This window comes from Elephas maximus, chromosome 10, assembly GCF_024166365.1.
Source record: "Elephas maximus indicus isolate mEleMax1 chromosome 10, mEleMax1 primary haplotype, whole genome shotgun sequence".
NCBI lineage: Eukaryota > Metazoa > Chordata > Mammalia > Proboscidea > Elephantidae > Elephas > Elephas maximus.
The window spans coordinates 110,936,868-110,952,793 of NC_064828.1; the positions used below are offsets into that span (position 1 = coordinate 110,936,868).

General features: G+C 50.2%; 1 protein-coding gene across 8 annotated transcripts in view; it reads right to left on the reverse strand.

The window, feature by feature from the left end:
• The window catches only part of WDR20 (WD repeat domain 20), a 129,901-nt gene that overhangs the window by 50,068 nt on the left and 63,907 nt on the right, over window positions 1-15,926 (reverse strand). For 4 of the 8 annotated variants that reach the window (XR_007519071.1, XM_049899650.1, XM_049899651.1 and 1 more), the window contains exon 2: window positions 11,719-11,901. The exons of 2 other annotated variants lie outside the window; for them this stretch is intronic. Coding sequence is in view for 5 of the 6 variants with exons in the window: in XM_049899650.1 (XP_049755607.1) it covers window positions 11,719-11,901 (183 nt within the window). In the remaining variant the exon portion in view is untranslated. Of the gene's footprint in view, window positions 1-11,718; window positions 11,902-14,253; window positions 14,306-15,926 lie in introns of those variants that run through there. 2 more of the 8 variants (XM_049899648.1, XM_049899652.1) reach the window with 2 other exon arrangements.

The following is a 15,926-nucleotide window of genomic DNA, read 5'->3' on the forward strand; positions in this document are numbered from 1 at the left end:
GCTTTGGCTACTCAGGGCAGGGAGCCAGGTGAGAGCCCACTGCCAGCAGAGCACACAGGACTTCAGAGCACACTCCCCCAGCTCAAACTCAGCCTGGGTCCTTGAGCCGCCTCACTCTTGTGCACTGTCCTGGGTGTATCGTTATAAGCATTTCCTCAAATTCCTCTTTGGAACAAGGTGGTGTTTAGAGAAATGAGCAATTAATTCAGAAGCCTGTGCCTAATCACTATTGCTCTCCTCCGTGCCAATTTTGGTTCACTGACCCAAATGTTCTACCCAACAGGCCGAGATCAGAAGGACTGCCTTTAAAAGCAAAAGGCAAAAAAGCAAAACCACCCAAAGGCCCAGCATGCACGCTGTGCTATTACCGGCTCCTTGTGAGGTCGCGGCTCAGCGCCTCCACAATGTGTCCCCTCCCAACGCCTATTCTCAAAATCACATCACCAGAAACCATCCAGAAGTTGCCAAGGGGCCCAGGTTCTTCCTGGAAATTCTCTCCACTGCGCCATCACCCCATAACTGTCCCTCGGGAGCCGGGAGGAACCTTGATGAACTCAAACCACGTCCCCTGGCTTTTTGGTCCCTTAACGTGAGTCTCCAAGGACGCCAGCACCAGCTGCGTGACTCCGCTCCTCTAGACAGCTCTGCTGCTGCCTGCCGTGCACACCACGCCCTCACAGAGATAAGGAACTTGACTTTAAAAGGTCTGAAGAAGAAGGAATTGCTGAGCCCTGTGAGCTGTCGCAGGAAGGTGGACCTCAGAGGCCACTAACAAAACAACCCGGCCCAGGAAGCACTGGGAGGCCTGGCAGGGCAGGCCTGAGCCAGACAGTATATGGGGCCCAAGGAGCATGGGGACAGGGGGTTAGGCAAAGGGTACTCAGCAGCAGTGTGGCTGCTTACCACTCCGAGTGTCACAGCCACAGGACAGCATGGCTTGTTAACAGGCATGTGGCAAGCCAGTCTTGAGGACAGGGCCAACATTTTCATCCCCTGCTTCTTTCCTTTCCTGCCTAGTGACCTACCTAGAAAAGCACCCACGTATGTTAATGCCAACAGCTAAACACCCAGCACTCCTCTGGTGGGTTCGCCATCAGACCCGCGTTGTTTCTTCTGCAAGCGATTACAGAGATCGTTTACGGGGCCAACCAGCGCTGGGGCAGGTAGGCGCGGGACTGGCGCAGGGATCGTGCTGATGGAGGGACTAAGGCTCCAGCCCCCTCCCTGCCCCGCCATGGAGCTCTGCCTGGCCCCATGTTTACACCTTTGCTGGGCCCTCTGGGCCCGGGCCACCCCTGGCACACCTGCACAGGCCAGTGTCTGGGCCCCATAGCTCCCCCGCATCAATGGCCTAATTCAGCCAGCCTGCAAAAACTAACTCAGAGCTTGAGAGCCGCCTGCTGCCTTACCCAAGGCCCATGGCTCTTGGTTCCCGGGCCGTGCATTTCACCAGGACCCGACTATCCCAGACCATTTCTGCGCTAACGATGTTACTGTATTTATCATGTGCATAAAGTTCTAAGGATTTCTAGCAGTATGGTTAGGAGTAAATTTTATTTTTGGCTTAAAAAAAAACACAAACACGACAAACGCAATTCCATCAGAACTTGACAACTGTAACAGCGTCAAGTGAAAACAGTACTGCTCTGCAGCTGGAAGGTACCAAGATAAACGTCACTGCGATGACAGACACCATAAACCCGACTCGGGCACTGAAACGCTGCCTTGAGACCACTGTCCCAACCAGACACTGTCAAACGCCAGCACTTGGAATCAGGGCTATCAGTTTAAGCAGTAAGGGGACCTCGGCTGTCCTAAGCACCTGTCAGACGGTGCGCAGGCGAGGGCGGGGAAACATCTGAGTCTGCCGGGGCGCCTGGGCCTGGCCACGCATGTGCAGGTACGGGTAGCCGTCAGCCTCCGTGAGCACCACAACAGCAGCAGTCTGGTGGCAGCTTCACACATCCGCTCCGGAGTCCTCGATGACCCCGCCAGGGAAGGTCACTTTGACAGGTAAGTCACTCAGTCTCACTCAAGCCCCTCACTGACACTCCAGGCCCCGCCCTCCCCATCACTGTCTCTACTTCCTGGTTCAGCTCCCTGGAGCGTATTCGTGCAGATACGAGCCAAGTATGAGCCAAGTATGAACGCAGCGCTATCTCGTTCGGTCACCCACGTCGCAGGTCTTTCCAGTACAGAGGGAGCCCCGCTCTTCCCTACAGCCGCAGGGAATGCAGGCACGCCACGCCTGACTTTAAAGTCCCCAGGGACCGGCGCCTGTCAGCCCCAATCTCTGGCCATTACAAACCAGGCAGCAATGTCACCTTGGGGCATGTCAGTGTGCACACTTCCATCTGCTGATGCACTCTCACGGGGATAAAGGGTAGAGATGACATTCACAGTTGTTACAGATATTGCTGGCAGCAACGGAAGCCTGCCTGTTCCCCGACAGGAAGGGGGGTGTCAGTGCCGCATCAGCCACAAGGAAACAGGCTCAGAGACTTCCAGAAACCTGGCTGAAAGCCCATTCACCCATTCATTCATTCACTCATTCCGTGTATACCATGTGCCAGGCACTGAGATTGCAATAAATAAACAACAGGAACACTTCCTGCACGGAATTTACATTCAAGTGGAAAGAAAGGAAGTGAAATGTAGAAGATTCGATGACATTATGTGCTTTGGAGAAAAAACAAGCCAGGAGAGAAGACAGAAAGTGCTGCTGGGTTTGGGTGGGAGTGGGGAGTGGGGGGAGGGTAGTAACTGCCTCATGAATGATGCAGAGAAAGGCCCCTTTCTCTGGTGGGGGTGACAGCTGAGCAGAGACCTGTAGGCCAGCAGAGAGCAGGCCCAGAGGCCACGTGGGAAAGACTGTTCCCAGCACAGGGAAGATACCGCCAAGGCCCTGAGGCGAGGCAGCCCAGCATGAAGAGGAACGGCAGAGAGGCCAGTGTGCGTGGAAGAGACAGGGGCGGATGTGGTCACACTGCTAAGGGCAAAATGGAAAGTGAATTTAGGTCCATCAGCCCCCAAGCGAGTATGCCATCTTCTAAGGCACAGCCAAACCTCAACCAGCTTTGACAGCCTGACACAGCCCCTCGCAGGCAGAGGGCAGGTAAAAGCGCCAGCCTAGCTCAGACCCCAGTCCAGGGTGGGAAGCCCCTAGGGAGGAGAAGCACCCAGGGCAGGCGGTAGTCACTCACCTCTAACTGCCCTGGGTTATCATTTGGTTTAACAAAGAAGAAGAGAAGAGAAAGCATCTTAGGTTTTCTTTGGAATTAAGAAACAGATACCTGGAGCATTTTACTCAATAAATGAAAAGAATAAAAATTATGCAGCCCAGATTCTGTACACAAGGGTCCAGTATATCTTGTTCTAGAAAATGGTTGGTTAAAAAAAAAGAAAGGACCCTTAAAGGGGTTGATGTTAAGTAACAGATTTTCCCTTGGGCTTGAATTCTCCAGTAACAATGCAGCCTTGATCTGGATGAGGACGAGAAACGCCCCCGGCAAGCCAGTGTCCCGGAGGGGCTCCTGAACAGAGGTGCGGCTGGGTGGCTGCAGAGAGGTGGTAGGGAAAGTGGGTAGGCATACTGGGGGAGACTGCAGCAGGGTGGCCAGCAGAGGCTCAGGACAGAAAGCTGGGGAGGGCCCGGGACACGGCGGTGGGTTTCGGGGAACACCTGGCAAGCGCAGGGAAGCAAGTCTGGGAACGTGAGCTGGGCCGCAAGGCTGCAAGTCCCAGGCAGAGGAGTTGGGCTCTGACCTTGCAGCCCCTGAGGTACAAGAAGCCACCGAGAGGGGGAAATGTGACCAGTCTGGGGGAGATGTGCTGTGAGCATCAAACACACACTGGATCTCCAAGACTCAGTGCGAAAAGAGAAGCGACACATCTCATTAGTCAGACTGATGATATGTTGACATGATAATATGTGGGGTATACTGGATCATTATTCAAATTAATTTTTCCACCTTTTTACTGCAACCACTAGAAAATGTACACTTGCGTACGTGTTTTGCATTCTGTCCCTACTGGCCGTGCTGTGGCACGCAGGCCGCTTCTGAAAAGAGAGGCGACACAACAGCATGGGATCCCTTGGCCGTGGACAGGTGGAAGGTGGGTGCAGTGGGAGAACCAGTTAGGAGGCTACAACAATTGTCCCAGCCCTGGACAAAGGGCTCCTACAGACAGGAGAGGCCCCAGGAGAGGACTAACCACACATTCGGCAGGGGGTTGCAGGGGTTGAGGCTGTGAGCTTGAGTGACCGGGGAGACGGTGGTGCTGGCCTGTTGAGAGATGGAGAAGACTGAGCGGGGTGGGGGCTATTCTGGGGGAGAAATCCGAGGGTCCTTATCGAGTACCAGTACCAAACTAGTTGCCATTAAGTCGATTTTGACTCATGACGACCCAATATGTTGCAGAGTAGAACTGTGCTCCACAGGGTTTTGGTTTTCAAGGCTGAGACCTTTCAGAAGTAGATCTCCAGACCTTTCTTCCGAGGTGCCTCTGGGTAGGTTCGAAAAGCCAACTTTTCCATTAGTTGTTCAGTGCTTAACAATGTGCACCACCCTGGGCCACCTCCTTGGTGAGCCAGCAGCTAGAAGTACCACTCTGGAGCTCATGCAAATGACCCAGCTAGAAGTACCGCTCTGGAGCTCACGCAAACGACCAGCAGAGACCAGGAAAATCACATCTGTGACATCCTAAGGCGGCATCCACAGGACAAGATGGCACAAAGAGGTGAGGGAAGTTTGAAACTCTGGGGAAAACCCACCTACAAAGAGCGGGAGAAAAGCCAGCAGAGCAGAAGGCAGACCAGAGAGAGCACCTGGAAGTCCCACGAGCAGAGAGCGGGAAGGAGGAAGGAGCTGGTGCCCAGGGAGTCTCCCAGCCCCTGCGTCCTGTGACAGGCCCTCTGCTCCCTGGAAGCTGAGGGGACAGGCCAACAGGCAGGGGAGGATAACTCTTCCATGTACCTGTCCTCAATCTCAATAAAGCTGCAGGCTGCCAGGTGGGTGGAAGGGAAGAGAAGAGCGGAATCCTGGGCGGCTCCCCCAGGTGGGGCAGGTGTCAGGGGAGAGGGAAAGAGGGAGGGAGAGAAAGCAGCTGGGGAGCAAACCAAGGGACGGCTCCGAACCAGCTTTCAGTGAGGCCCCCGGCAGGGCCACAGGGCGCACCTTCACAGAGTCCAATTAGAAAGTGCTCCAAAGCCAATTCTAATAATTACTTTTGTTTAAAAAAAAAAAAACAAACAAACCTATCAATGCGACACTCCTGTGTATGCTTCACCACAGCACTTGGGTGAAGCGGCACGTGTGGGCGGTAAAGGTTTATTTCATCTCCCTGTTCACACAGGGACCTCCCCCACGTTTCTAATTCCAAACACCAAACAAACTGAGTTCAGGGTAGGAACCCAGTAAAAAAAAAATCAAACAAAACAGCCACAAAACCCTACCTGACCTAACAGCATTAACATTTTCTAAATATACTTCATGTTAAAAGGAAACAAGAATAAAAATAAACCTGTAACCACGCTGAAGCGCCATTGCTAAAGCAACTAGTTTTAACTTACGCTTTTGAAAGCATTTAACTTTCCTTCTTTTCACTACTCTCAGCATGGCAAGCAGGAAAAATGTTTTCAGGGGACGGATATGCATTTGGCAAGCCAGGTATTACCTGCTAACAAAAAACACCAAAACGAACAACTCAAAACCACGGCAGCTGGCGACAAAGTCCTAACGTGGCCACAGCATAGACGGCTCGTGTGAGGCTGACGTGGAGAGGGCGGCCTCTTCCCAGAGGAAGCATTGAGGAAGGCTATTTCGAAGCCATGGCCCCAGGTTGAGGCGTCATTTCTGCCACTGTGAAAACTTGAAGGAGATCATTCTGTGTTCATTTCCTTCCTTTGATTAAAAAAAGCAACACCACAACACTATGGAGATGCACACGGCTGCTCTCCCGTTCGCAGTTACAGAGGCAGAATACTCCACGGTGGGGCCTGGCCCAACTCCCCTACTGCTGAGGGCCCTGCGCAGAGGAGGGGCTGCAGCTGGCACGAGTGCCCGTCTACACCACCCAAGGGCCCAGGGCCATCTCCTCCTCCCATGGGCTTCAGTAGAAGGGATCTAAACATGCCCAGGAGCCAGAAGCCAGCCAGTGCGTTCTCCCCAGCACCACCACCTGTGACAGGAGCAAGCCGAGAGCAGTGGGGTCTCACCACACGGCAGCAACGGAAGAAGCCAAGGTAAGTTCTTTATAAGTTTTACATGTTAACCAACAATGAAAACACACTCGAAAATCCTTAAGAGTGGCTATTCTATGGCACTAACTCTGAAATCATGGAAATGTCTACAAAGATGCGCACAACTAAGTGCAGCAGCGTCACACGGGCACTATCTCTGGATAACTCCTCGCCCCTGCGGGTGCGGCAGAGCCGTGACACTCCTTTCCAGGCAGTTCCATGGTCTGGAGCTCACCGGATAGACTGCGTGCCCAAACACTCTCCATAAAGGCCCGTGAGACGTTTTCAAGGGCATAGCATGCCCGGGACCTGATGCTACAAACAGAAACTTCCAGTCTGCTTTAACAGCTTAGAGTAAGCAGAGGCTGGGGAGCTGGGGTATCACTGCCTACTCGGGCCCACATCCAAGGCGGATAGGGCCAGGGGTTTCTATCTCCTCCTGGGCTGCAACTGGCACGGCACAGGCCCAGGAAGCAGGGCGCCCTTCTGCTGATAAAGTGAACCACCAGGACCAGACTCTGGGGTGGCACAGTCTACAGGTGCCTCCCGTAGAGGGCACGACCCTGACAGCCTTGCCTCAGTAAACAACTTCAAAAGATGATGAAGGTCAACAGTAAGCAGTGCCATCTACAGGTGACATTTCCCATCTTCTTCGGTCTTCTCTATTTTGCTATTTTTCTATAAACAAGCATTTTTACTTTTTAATTAATAAGAAAATCATCTCTGATTCCAAAATGGGAAATTTTCATCTATCCTTAATCTTAAGTGGATTTCTGGAATTTAAATTCCATCCCATCCTTCCATCAGAGCATTTATTATCTGTTCACGTACCAGGCACCAGAAGGAGGCAAAGGCGGGAGTAATTACCATTATGTTGTGCACCTGCGCCCATGTGTGCAACTCAGGTGTCTGAGAGAAGGGCTCTACGACAGCAAGGCAGAGACACACGGTGAGCAGCCCCACGCTTCTGCCTTCCTCCCGTGCCTCTCTGCCAGGGCTGCCCTGCTCTCACCGTCTTGTCCTGGAAACGTCTAATTACCCTTCAGAGCTGGTGGTATCTCACCTCCCAAGAAAGCCTTGCTTCCAACCCCTAGAAAACAAAGAACCTCTGGGTTTCTCCTCTACCTTGCACTTTACTGGGCACTGAGCAGGGCTTCCCCCCCAGGCCCTGGCTAAGCACTCTGCTCAAATGGCATCTTCTCACCTCCCCACGAACCTTTCAGGTGGGCACTGTTCTCATCCACTGCACAAGCCAGGAGGAGAGGTTCAGGAGCAGACCAGGCCCTGCAAGCAGGAAGTGGCAGGGCTGGAGCTCGACACCAGGTGTGCTGGCTCAGGTTCTGACTCACTCTGAGCCTAGGTTCTAAACCACTAGGCTGTATATCTGGAAGCGTCATGGTGATTTACTGATCGTTCTAAATGTGCCTTTGGATGTGATACGATGGGATGGCCAGCATCCTGGGATAGAATCTTCTCTTACTATACTTTCTCCACAGACAGTTTAACCTCAGGAATTCAATGGCTGTTTATATGCTGTTATTGTTAGCTGCCATCCAGTCGATTCCAACTCATGGTGACCCCGTGTGTTACGGGGCAGAACTGCTCCACAGGGTTTTCTTTGCTGTAACCTTAACAAAAGCAGATCACTCAGCCTTTCCTTCCACAGTACTGCCCAGTGGGTTCGACTCACCAACCCTTAAGTTAGCAGTCGAATGCAAACTATTTGCACCACCTAGGGGCCTTATTTATAAGCTAACAACTCCCACGTTTTTATCTCCAGTGTTCAGCTTCAGATCTGCACATCCAACCTCCTCCATGTGGCTGTTTTACGGTCCTTCTGAACTTAGGGAGTACCAAAAGGAACCTCTGCTCCTTCCCCAGGTCTACCCAGTGCTGGAGGTGACGGCCAGAAACCTGAGTCACTGACACCTCTCTCCAATTCAGTCTCCAAAAAGCAGTGAGGCTGAGGCTGCAGGACCCATGCCTGAGGCTGCAGGACCCATGGCTGAAACTATATGGGTGTGGCTCCAGGACCCATGGTTGAGGCTACAGCACCAACGACTGAGGCTGCAGGACCCACTGCTGAGGCTACAGGATCCACGGCTGAGGCTGCAGGACCCATGGCTGAGGCGACAGATAAATCTATACTTAGGCCAGAAGACAAGCCCTGAAATATCTGCCCCCAACTTCAAGCCCCTCACGTCCCACCACCAGATCCACTGTCTTCCTCTCAGTCCCCGGGGCCTTCAACTACTGCCCCCTCTGCAGAAGTTCTACCTCCACCTCCTATCTGGCTGGCCTCCTTCTCAGGCGAGGCTCAGCTTAAAAGGGAAGACGTGTGTGTGTGTCTGTCTGTGTGTCTGTGTGTCTGTGTCTGTTTCCCTCTGTGTGTGTGTGTGTCTGTCTCAGGACCACTCTCTCCTCTTCCATCACTATTCAAGGTTCTAAGAGTGCCTGTGTGTGGGGCATTGGGACTTATACCTGCCTCCTTTCCTGGACAGTGGGACAGGAGGTTTTATTCACTGCTGTAGACTCAGTGTGGGCTCTGGGTCGGGGGTCAGGGTCTGCTGAGTGAATAAAAGAACAGCCACAATGCTAGTCCACGCCCTCAGCTCTCACCTGGACAGTTACTAGAGCCTCCTCACTGGTCTTCATTCTGATCCACCTTCCACAAGTGCTGACAAGAGTTCTAAAGAACACACGTGATCCTGTCACTCCCTTGAGTAGAAGCCCAGAGGTCCCCACAGCCTCCAGTGTCAGATTCAAAATTCTTCACAGGACACGAAAGGGCTTTTACAATGTGGTTCCCATTTCTTTTCAGCTTTGCCTCTTGCCGCTTGGACCCCATGCTCTATGATTCAGCCACACCAAGTCACACACCAAGCTGTCTTCTCCAGCTCTGGAAGCCTTTCTTACCCTCTTCCGACTCCTGTGCACCCTTCAATACCCAGATCAAATGTCACCGTCTGGAAGCCTTCTCTGACTTTCCCTATAGGACTTATCTTTTGTTTTTATTATACGATACTTGAAACACACTGAAGATCACACTTAACACACAGCCCTTGGCACTGTGCTCACATCTCTACGGCAGCAGTACTCCAGCTGTCAGTCCTAACCACCCTGAGAGCTCCTGGCAAGGCCAGGATCGATCCAGCAGCCCTGCCATGGGGGCACTGGCAGCCGAGGACCAGGAAGGGTGTGTGGAATCCATTTCCGGTTCCACTCCTACCACTAACTTGCGACCTGATCTGATCTTCTCTTTGACCATTTCCTCATCTGTAAAATAGGGACAGCGGCCCACCCTACCGTGTCCCTCTCGGGTAGAGGATGTAAGTAAGAGCACTGTGAAACCTCTAATCTCACACTAGTGCAAAGTCACTCCTGGCACTCTCTGAGAAGCAAACCTCGATGACCTCTGCTCTGGACAGTCTGATCATCCTCGGATATAAGCATTATGCACACAGTCAAAGAATTTCCTTACTGTGAAGGGCAACTGGTTTCAGCCTCAACCTGTACATGCCAAGCCGGTATTAAACCATACACAGTCCGAGCACTGCGACCAACCACTTTTCAAATAAAACATAAGAAGAGTGTAAGTCATGCTTGAGTCAGGAAGAATGAGGAGCTACCTTCTCGCCTGCAGCTCAAAGTCCCCCAGAGGACGGGGTGGGTCTGCTGCTGCAGCCTGAGTGCTCTTGCAGCTCTACCCCCGGCCCCCCCACTGAGGACTACACAAACCTCTCCTTGTTCTCCAAGTGGCACGGAGTTCTCAGTGCCATCGGGGCCAGAGCAGCCTCCGGATCTTGTTTGCCAGCAGGCCTTCACGTGGTTCCGGCCCCTCCCCCTCCATCATTCTTCACCTGCCTAAACACAAACAAAACCCTACACTGATTCCGAATGTGCAGGCTCTGGTAGCAGTGCCGACAGGGCTGCTTTCGGGCCCCTCCCCCCTTCCACCCAAAGAGGGGGGAAAAAACCGACCGAGCTTCTTAGAAACCATTTCCTCAGAGGATGTTAATAAAACCAAAAAACCAAACCCGTTGCCATCGAGTCGATTTTGACGCATAGCAACCCTACAGGACAGAGTAGACAGAACTGCCCCGTAGGGTTTCCAAGGAGCGGCTGCTGGATTCAAACTGCCAATCTTTTGGTTAGCAGCCATAGCTCGCTGGAGCTCTAACCACTGCACCACAAAACATAAGTAAACAGAGTATTTTCTGCTTAAGACTTTTTTTTTAATTGAAATGGGGTTAAATACTTTTCCTCTACAACTTGTCAATCCAGATGGCAAGGTTTGTTTCCAGTCAACCCGGATGAAACTAGGAAAGGAGATGACATGTTTCAGAAGATCTCATCACATCCGCTGGCCAGTCAACCAGGAGCCCCCCTGGGTGGACACTGGATATGCATGGGCGGTATACACCATAGAGGCTGCAGGGGAACCAGAGTTTTAACTGAAATTGTTCAGGGTGAATATTCTTCCCCAAACAAAATTATTTCTTTTAAAAAACAGAACCTATAATGTCCTTCTGTTCCAAGTTCTCAATGTGAAAACCGTACAACAATATCAAAGCGTCGGTTCCTTTCTGAGAGAGGGTGCCCACAGGACCTGCCCCTTGTCAGATAAGGGTTGAGGTCACAAGTAGAGACTGGAACCCAGGGCTTCTTCCTCTGCAAGCCTACCTTGTCTTTCCCATCTGCAGCTAGTAAGAAAGTCACACTGAAACAAAGAGGAGGAAGAACACCAAATATGTGATGGCAATATTTGGGGCTGAAAACCTGTTCCAATGGCTTTTTCAAGTACAACCTATCTGGCAACTTCTATCTGCCACGTTTATGAGTCCCAGCATGTTCCTGAACAGATAGCTCAGATATCTCAGGCACCTTCCAGAATGAAAGAGAAGACACTAGAAACCCCGGTACATACAACACTGGCAATTCCTATGTCATGTTATCCTATTTTAAGTGGCAGGATTTCTAACTATGTCAAAGGTGATTTTACAGTAAATATTTTCCAGAGCCAGACAACTACTCCTTAGCCAAATGCCTATCAAACACACACACAAAAGCTTTAGCTACCACTTAAGCAGCTTGAGGAAATGTCATGAAGGTCCTGAATCTGCAAGAAATTTTCTGGTGATGTGAACAAAGTCTGGAATTCTGTAACTTCTTATTTAAATTATATACACCAAGTCATAGTCTCATCCCTCTCTCCACTCCACAGTACAAGAGCTTAAAGCACATGCTATAGACACCTGGGCATGCTCCATAAAAATGCACAAAACAGAAACACCAGGGAGGACAGGTGAAGGTCAGCAAATTAACTAGCACATTTACACGTGGGTAATACTAGGTAGGACGGCTGAGCCAGTAAAAAGGGGCTTAGCTCACAGTGTAACAGAAGGCCCACCACCCTTGGTAGGAACGGATCAATTCTTTAAAGGGATGCTTAACAGCTAAGACAGGGTGCTACTTACTTCCTCATTAAATAGTTTGCTAGTTTCTTTTTTGATTGGGTCTATAAGCTGGACTTGGCCTGCGGAAAAGCCCACTAGGAGAGAGACACTTTCTGCTGTGGCTGTTAGGTGGTTGAAGTCATGACAAGTAGGCTGTGTTCCTTTGTAAATCCTTTTATCTATTGGTTTACTCAAGTCAGCAGCCTGGAGGAGAGAGAGAAAAATACATACGGTAAACAGCACATTGAGATGAAAAGTCTAAGTTACACTATGTTATCTCCATTATGATGTTTCATCTTAAAAACGAAGTTACTTAAGTTTTTCAGTTGTGACTTAATATTCATCTAGCATTTTATAAACTTTCACATACATTTGCTAATTAGATATCAGACTATCCAAAATATGTTTAAAACTGTTACTTTCACAACCTATTTTATTCTCCTTCAAATATCTGTAGCAAAGACTCCTGAATTTCAGGAGTGAAAATCCTTGAAATACTCAATGTAGGATTTTGCGAAATGCATTTTCAAGCATTTTCTAATCCTGGCCACGTAAAAACTCAGCTTTCCAATATATCTGCAGCACCTAAATGCCCACTGGTGAATTAATTACCTGCAGCCCAGTGGTTCTCAAAGTGTGGTCCCCAGACCAGCAGCAGTATCACCTGGCAACTTGGAAATGGAAATTCTCAAGCCCCACCCCACGGCAAACAGGCAAACAAAACCGGGAACTCTGGGGTGGGGCCCGGAAATCCTCACTGAACAAGCCCTCCAGGTGATGCTGATGCAGGCTCCTGGCTGAGAACCCCTGCTGTAGCCAACCCTGAGCAGGCTCCTCCCTGCCTGGGTCACAGACCCCTTCTCTATCAGCTTTCAGGCAACTCTCACTGAGTCCACACTCAAAGTGCTTTACACGCCTCATCTTTAATCCTTACAATAATCCTTCAAAGTGGGAAATATTTTCCCCATCTTACAGATGAAAAAACAAGTTTAGGGAAGTTAAATATTTAACTCGGCCAAGGTCACATACCTACCCAGTAAGTGGCAGGACTGGATTCTGAGCCCAGGCTCGTTTGAACATAAAGGGAATGAAGGAAACACACACACACACCCCCCACACACACCCATACACACACACACCTCCCATACACATGCACACCCACACACGCACACCCACACACCCCATACATACTCGCCCATACACATGCACACCCATACACGCACACCTCCCATACACATGCATACTCACACACACATACCCACACACCCCATACTCCCCCATACACATGCACACCCATACACGCACACCTCCCATACACATGCACACCCACACGCACACCCCATACACACACACACCCCACACTCCCCCATACACGCACACCTCCCATACACATGCATACCCACACACGCACACCCACACACACCCCCACACTCTCCCATACACGCACACCTCCCAAACGCATGCATACCCACACGCACACCCACATGCACCCCCCGTACACACACCCCCCACACTCCCCCATACAAGCACACCTCCCATACACATGCGTACACACACCCACACCCCCCACACTCCCCCATACGCACATACCTCCCATACACATGCATACCCCCCCACACACACGCACACCCCCACACACACCCTCCACACTCCCCGATACACGCACACCTCCCATACACATGCATACCCACACACACACCCCCATACATACACACACCCCCCCACACTCCCCCATACACACCCACACACCCATACACACACACCCCCACACTCCCCCATACACGCACACCTCCCATACACATGCATACCCACACCCACACACACCCCCATACACACACCCCCCCACACTCCCCCATACATGCTACATGCACACCTCACATACACATGCATACACACACACGCCACATACATACACAACCCACACTCCCCCATACACGCACACCTCCCATACACATGCATACACACACACACACCCACACACGCACACCCCATACACACACACCACACACATCCCAAAGTCAAAAGCAAATAAATGTTTTCTCACTCTGGCAAAACATGGTTTTCAACACCCCCATCCCCTCCTCCACCACCACCACCACCACAATTTTAAGGCATTCTTCTCTTCACGAGAAATGTTCTGTGCAATCCCAATATGCTGGGCTGTTAGGGTTGAAGTAAGGGAAGCCCACCCACCCCCACTCTTGTGTGAAAGTCGCAGATGGAGAGAGCTAACTGTGCTCATCCGGTCCTTCAGACCTCCACTCAGGCCGCTGTGCCACCATTCACCGCTCCAGTTCTCCACTGACCCCTTCATTAGGTTCTGGAGAGTTCTTTCCTCCAAAGAGGCCTGTGACATTGTACTGAGTATTCTAATGTTTGATTTCAAATAAGAAATATAAATACTGAGTAGACAAAAGAACCCCGAAGTTACAGGCGTCTTTGAGCAAACGCAAACCTGAGTGTGTGGAAGTCTGAACCTGAGTAACGGCGCTATTCTGGAAGCCCCAGGGCAAAGGGACACGGGTACATGCCATGCGGACACTCTCCCAGCCTCACCTCAGTTAAAATGGAGATGAGAACCTCTGTTCTACCAACCTCACGGGATTGTCTGGAGGATGAAATAAGAGAACATATACATGAAAGAGTCTTGAAAGGTGTCATATAAAGTTCTACACAAAACAACAGGGGTTCCTGACTTCGGACCAAGGGGGAAACGGCCTGGAGGATGGGACGAGTAGGTGCTGTCCCAGCCAAGTGCTCAGCAGAGGCCTGAGAGTGAGGGGTCTGTGGAAGCCCGGGAAAGGAGGCTCCCCGCCAACAGACAGTCTGAGGGAGGCGGCTCCTGAGCTGGGTCCTGAAGCCTTGGAAAGAGGAGTCTAGGCTCAGGGAACAACATAAATCATCTCAGAGCAAGGACTATTCCAGCAAAGTAACAATAATTGAAAAATGTAAAATAAGATAAAACTAGTAGCTAGAGACAAAAATCAAGTTTGAAATATGAATAATTAAACCGACACATGATCAGGATATCAGCATACACAACTCTTCAGACTTTAGAAAAAAAAATGTTCAGGGAATTTTCCCCTAAAAGGGTATATCTAAAAAGTATACACTTAAATATAAAAATCAATTCAAAGGCAAGGGGAAGTGAACAGAGAAAACATACTACTATATAAATTAAATGAGCAAAAGAACACATAAGGTTTCTCAGAAACAGCAGGGTAAGCCAAAGTGCCAATTTTTCCAATTACTGCCCCCAGTTCCGTTCCATTCATGGGTCCTTGACAGTAAGTAGCTACATTAGCCTGTCTTTGGTGTATTTCTTTTACAGCCTTGCCCCCAATATGGAACTTCACTGAAAAGATGTCATCCATAATTAGATTACATGTAAATGCACAGCGAAAGTATTTTAAATGTCAGCTGAAAGATTATTTTTACTCTTCAATCAGGTAAACAGTCCACAAACATCCTGTTTACTCATTTGCTTATTACCAAACTTCCTTCCTAGATCACTGCTACTCAAAGCGTGTCAGTCCATGAATAGCCTGTTACCATTCTGTGGTCGGAAACCCTGGCAACATAGTGGTTAAGTCCTATGGCTGCTAACCAAAGGGCTGGCAGTTCGAATCTGCCAGGCACTCCTGGGAAACTCTATGGGGCAGTTCCACTCTGTCCAATAGGGTCACTATGAGTCGGAATCGACTCAATGGCAGTGGGTTTGGGTGTTATTTATTTATTGGTATTCTGTGGTCAAATTAAGAACAGAAATAAAAAATAAGCATTTAGAAACTTCCATGGCAATCTGAAACAATAATCTTCTATCTGTTGAATCTACTAAAAAGAAAAATAGAGCTTGTATTCTGCATGTCTTTTTCAGTTTCATTTTTTATTACAATGTCCAGAGAGTGGACAGTTTTTTTTAATAGGTCCTCCCACTAGTGTGGGAAGCACCCTCCTAGAAGACACAAGGGTAGGCAGGCCCGAGGAACACATGGGCTACCTCTTACCTCAGGTCACCTCTCCCTCCCCAGTCCCAATGGCACTGACCACACCATATAACCAACTAACCATATGACAGCAAAAGTCCGGCCAGGTACCTTTCCCCCTATGCAGAGGGAGAACCACTGTGACGCCTGAGTGACTGCTAGGTGTCTGCCCCTGTGGAACTGTATTTCTGGAAAACCCTGGGCTCCAATGAGCTTCTGTTGGTGCCTGAGCTTTCTGGAGTC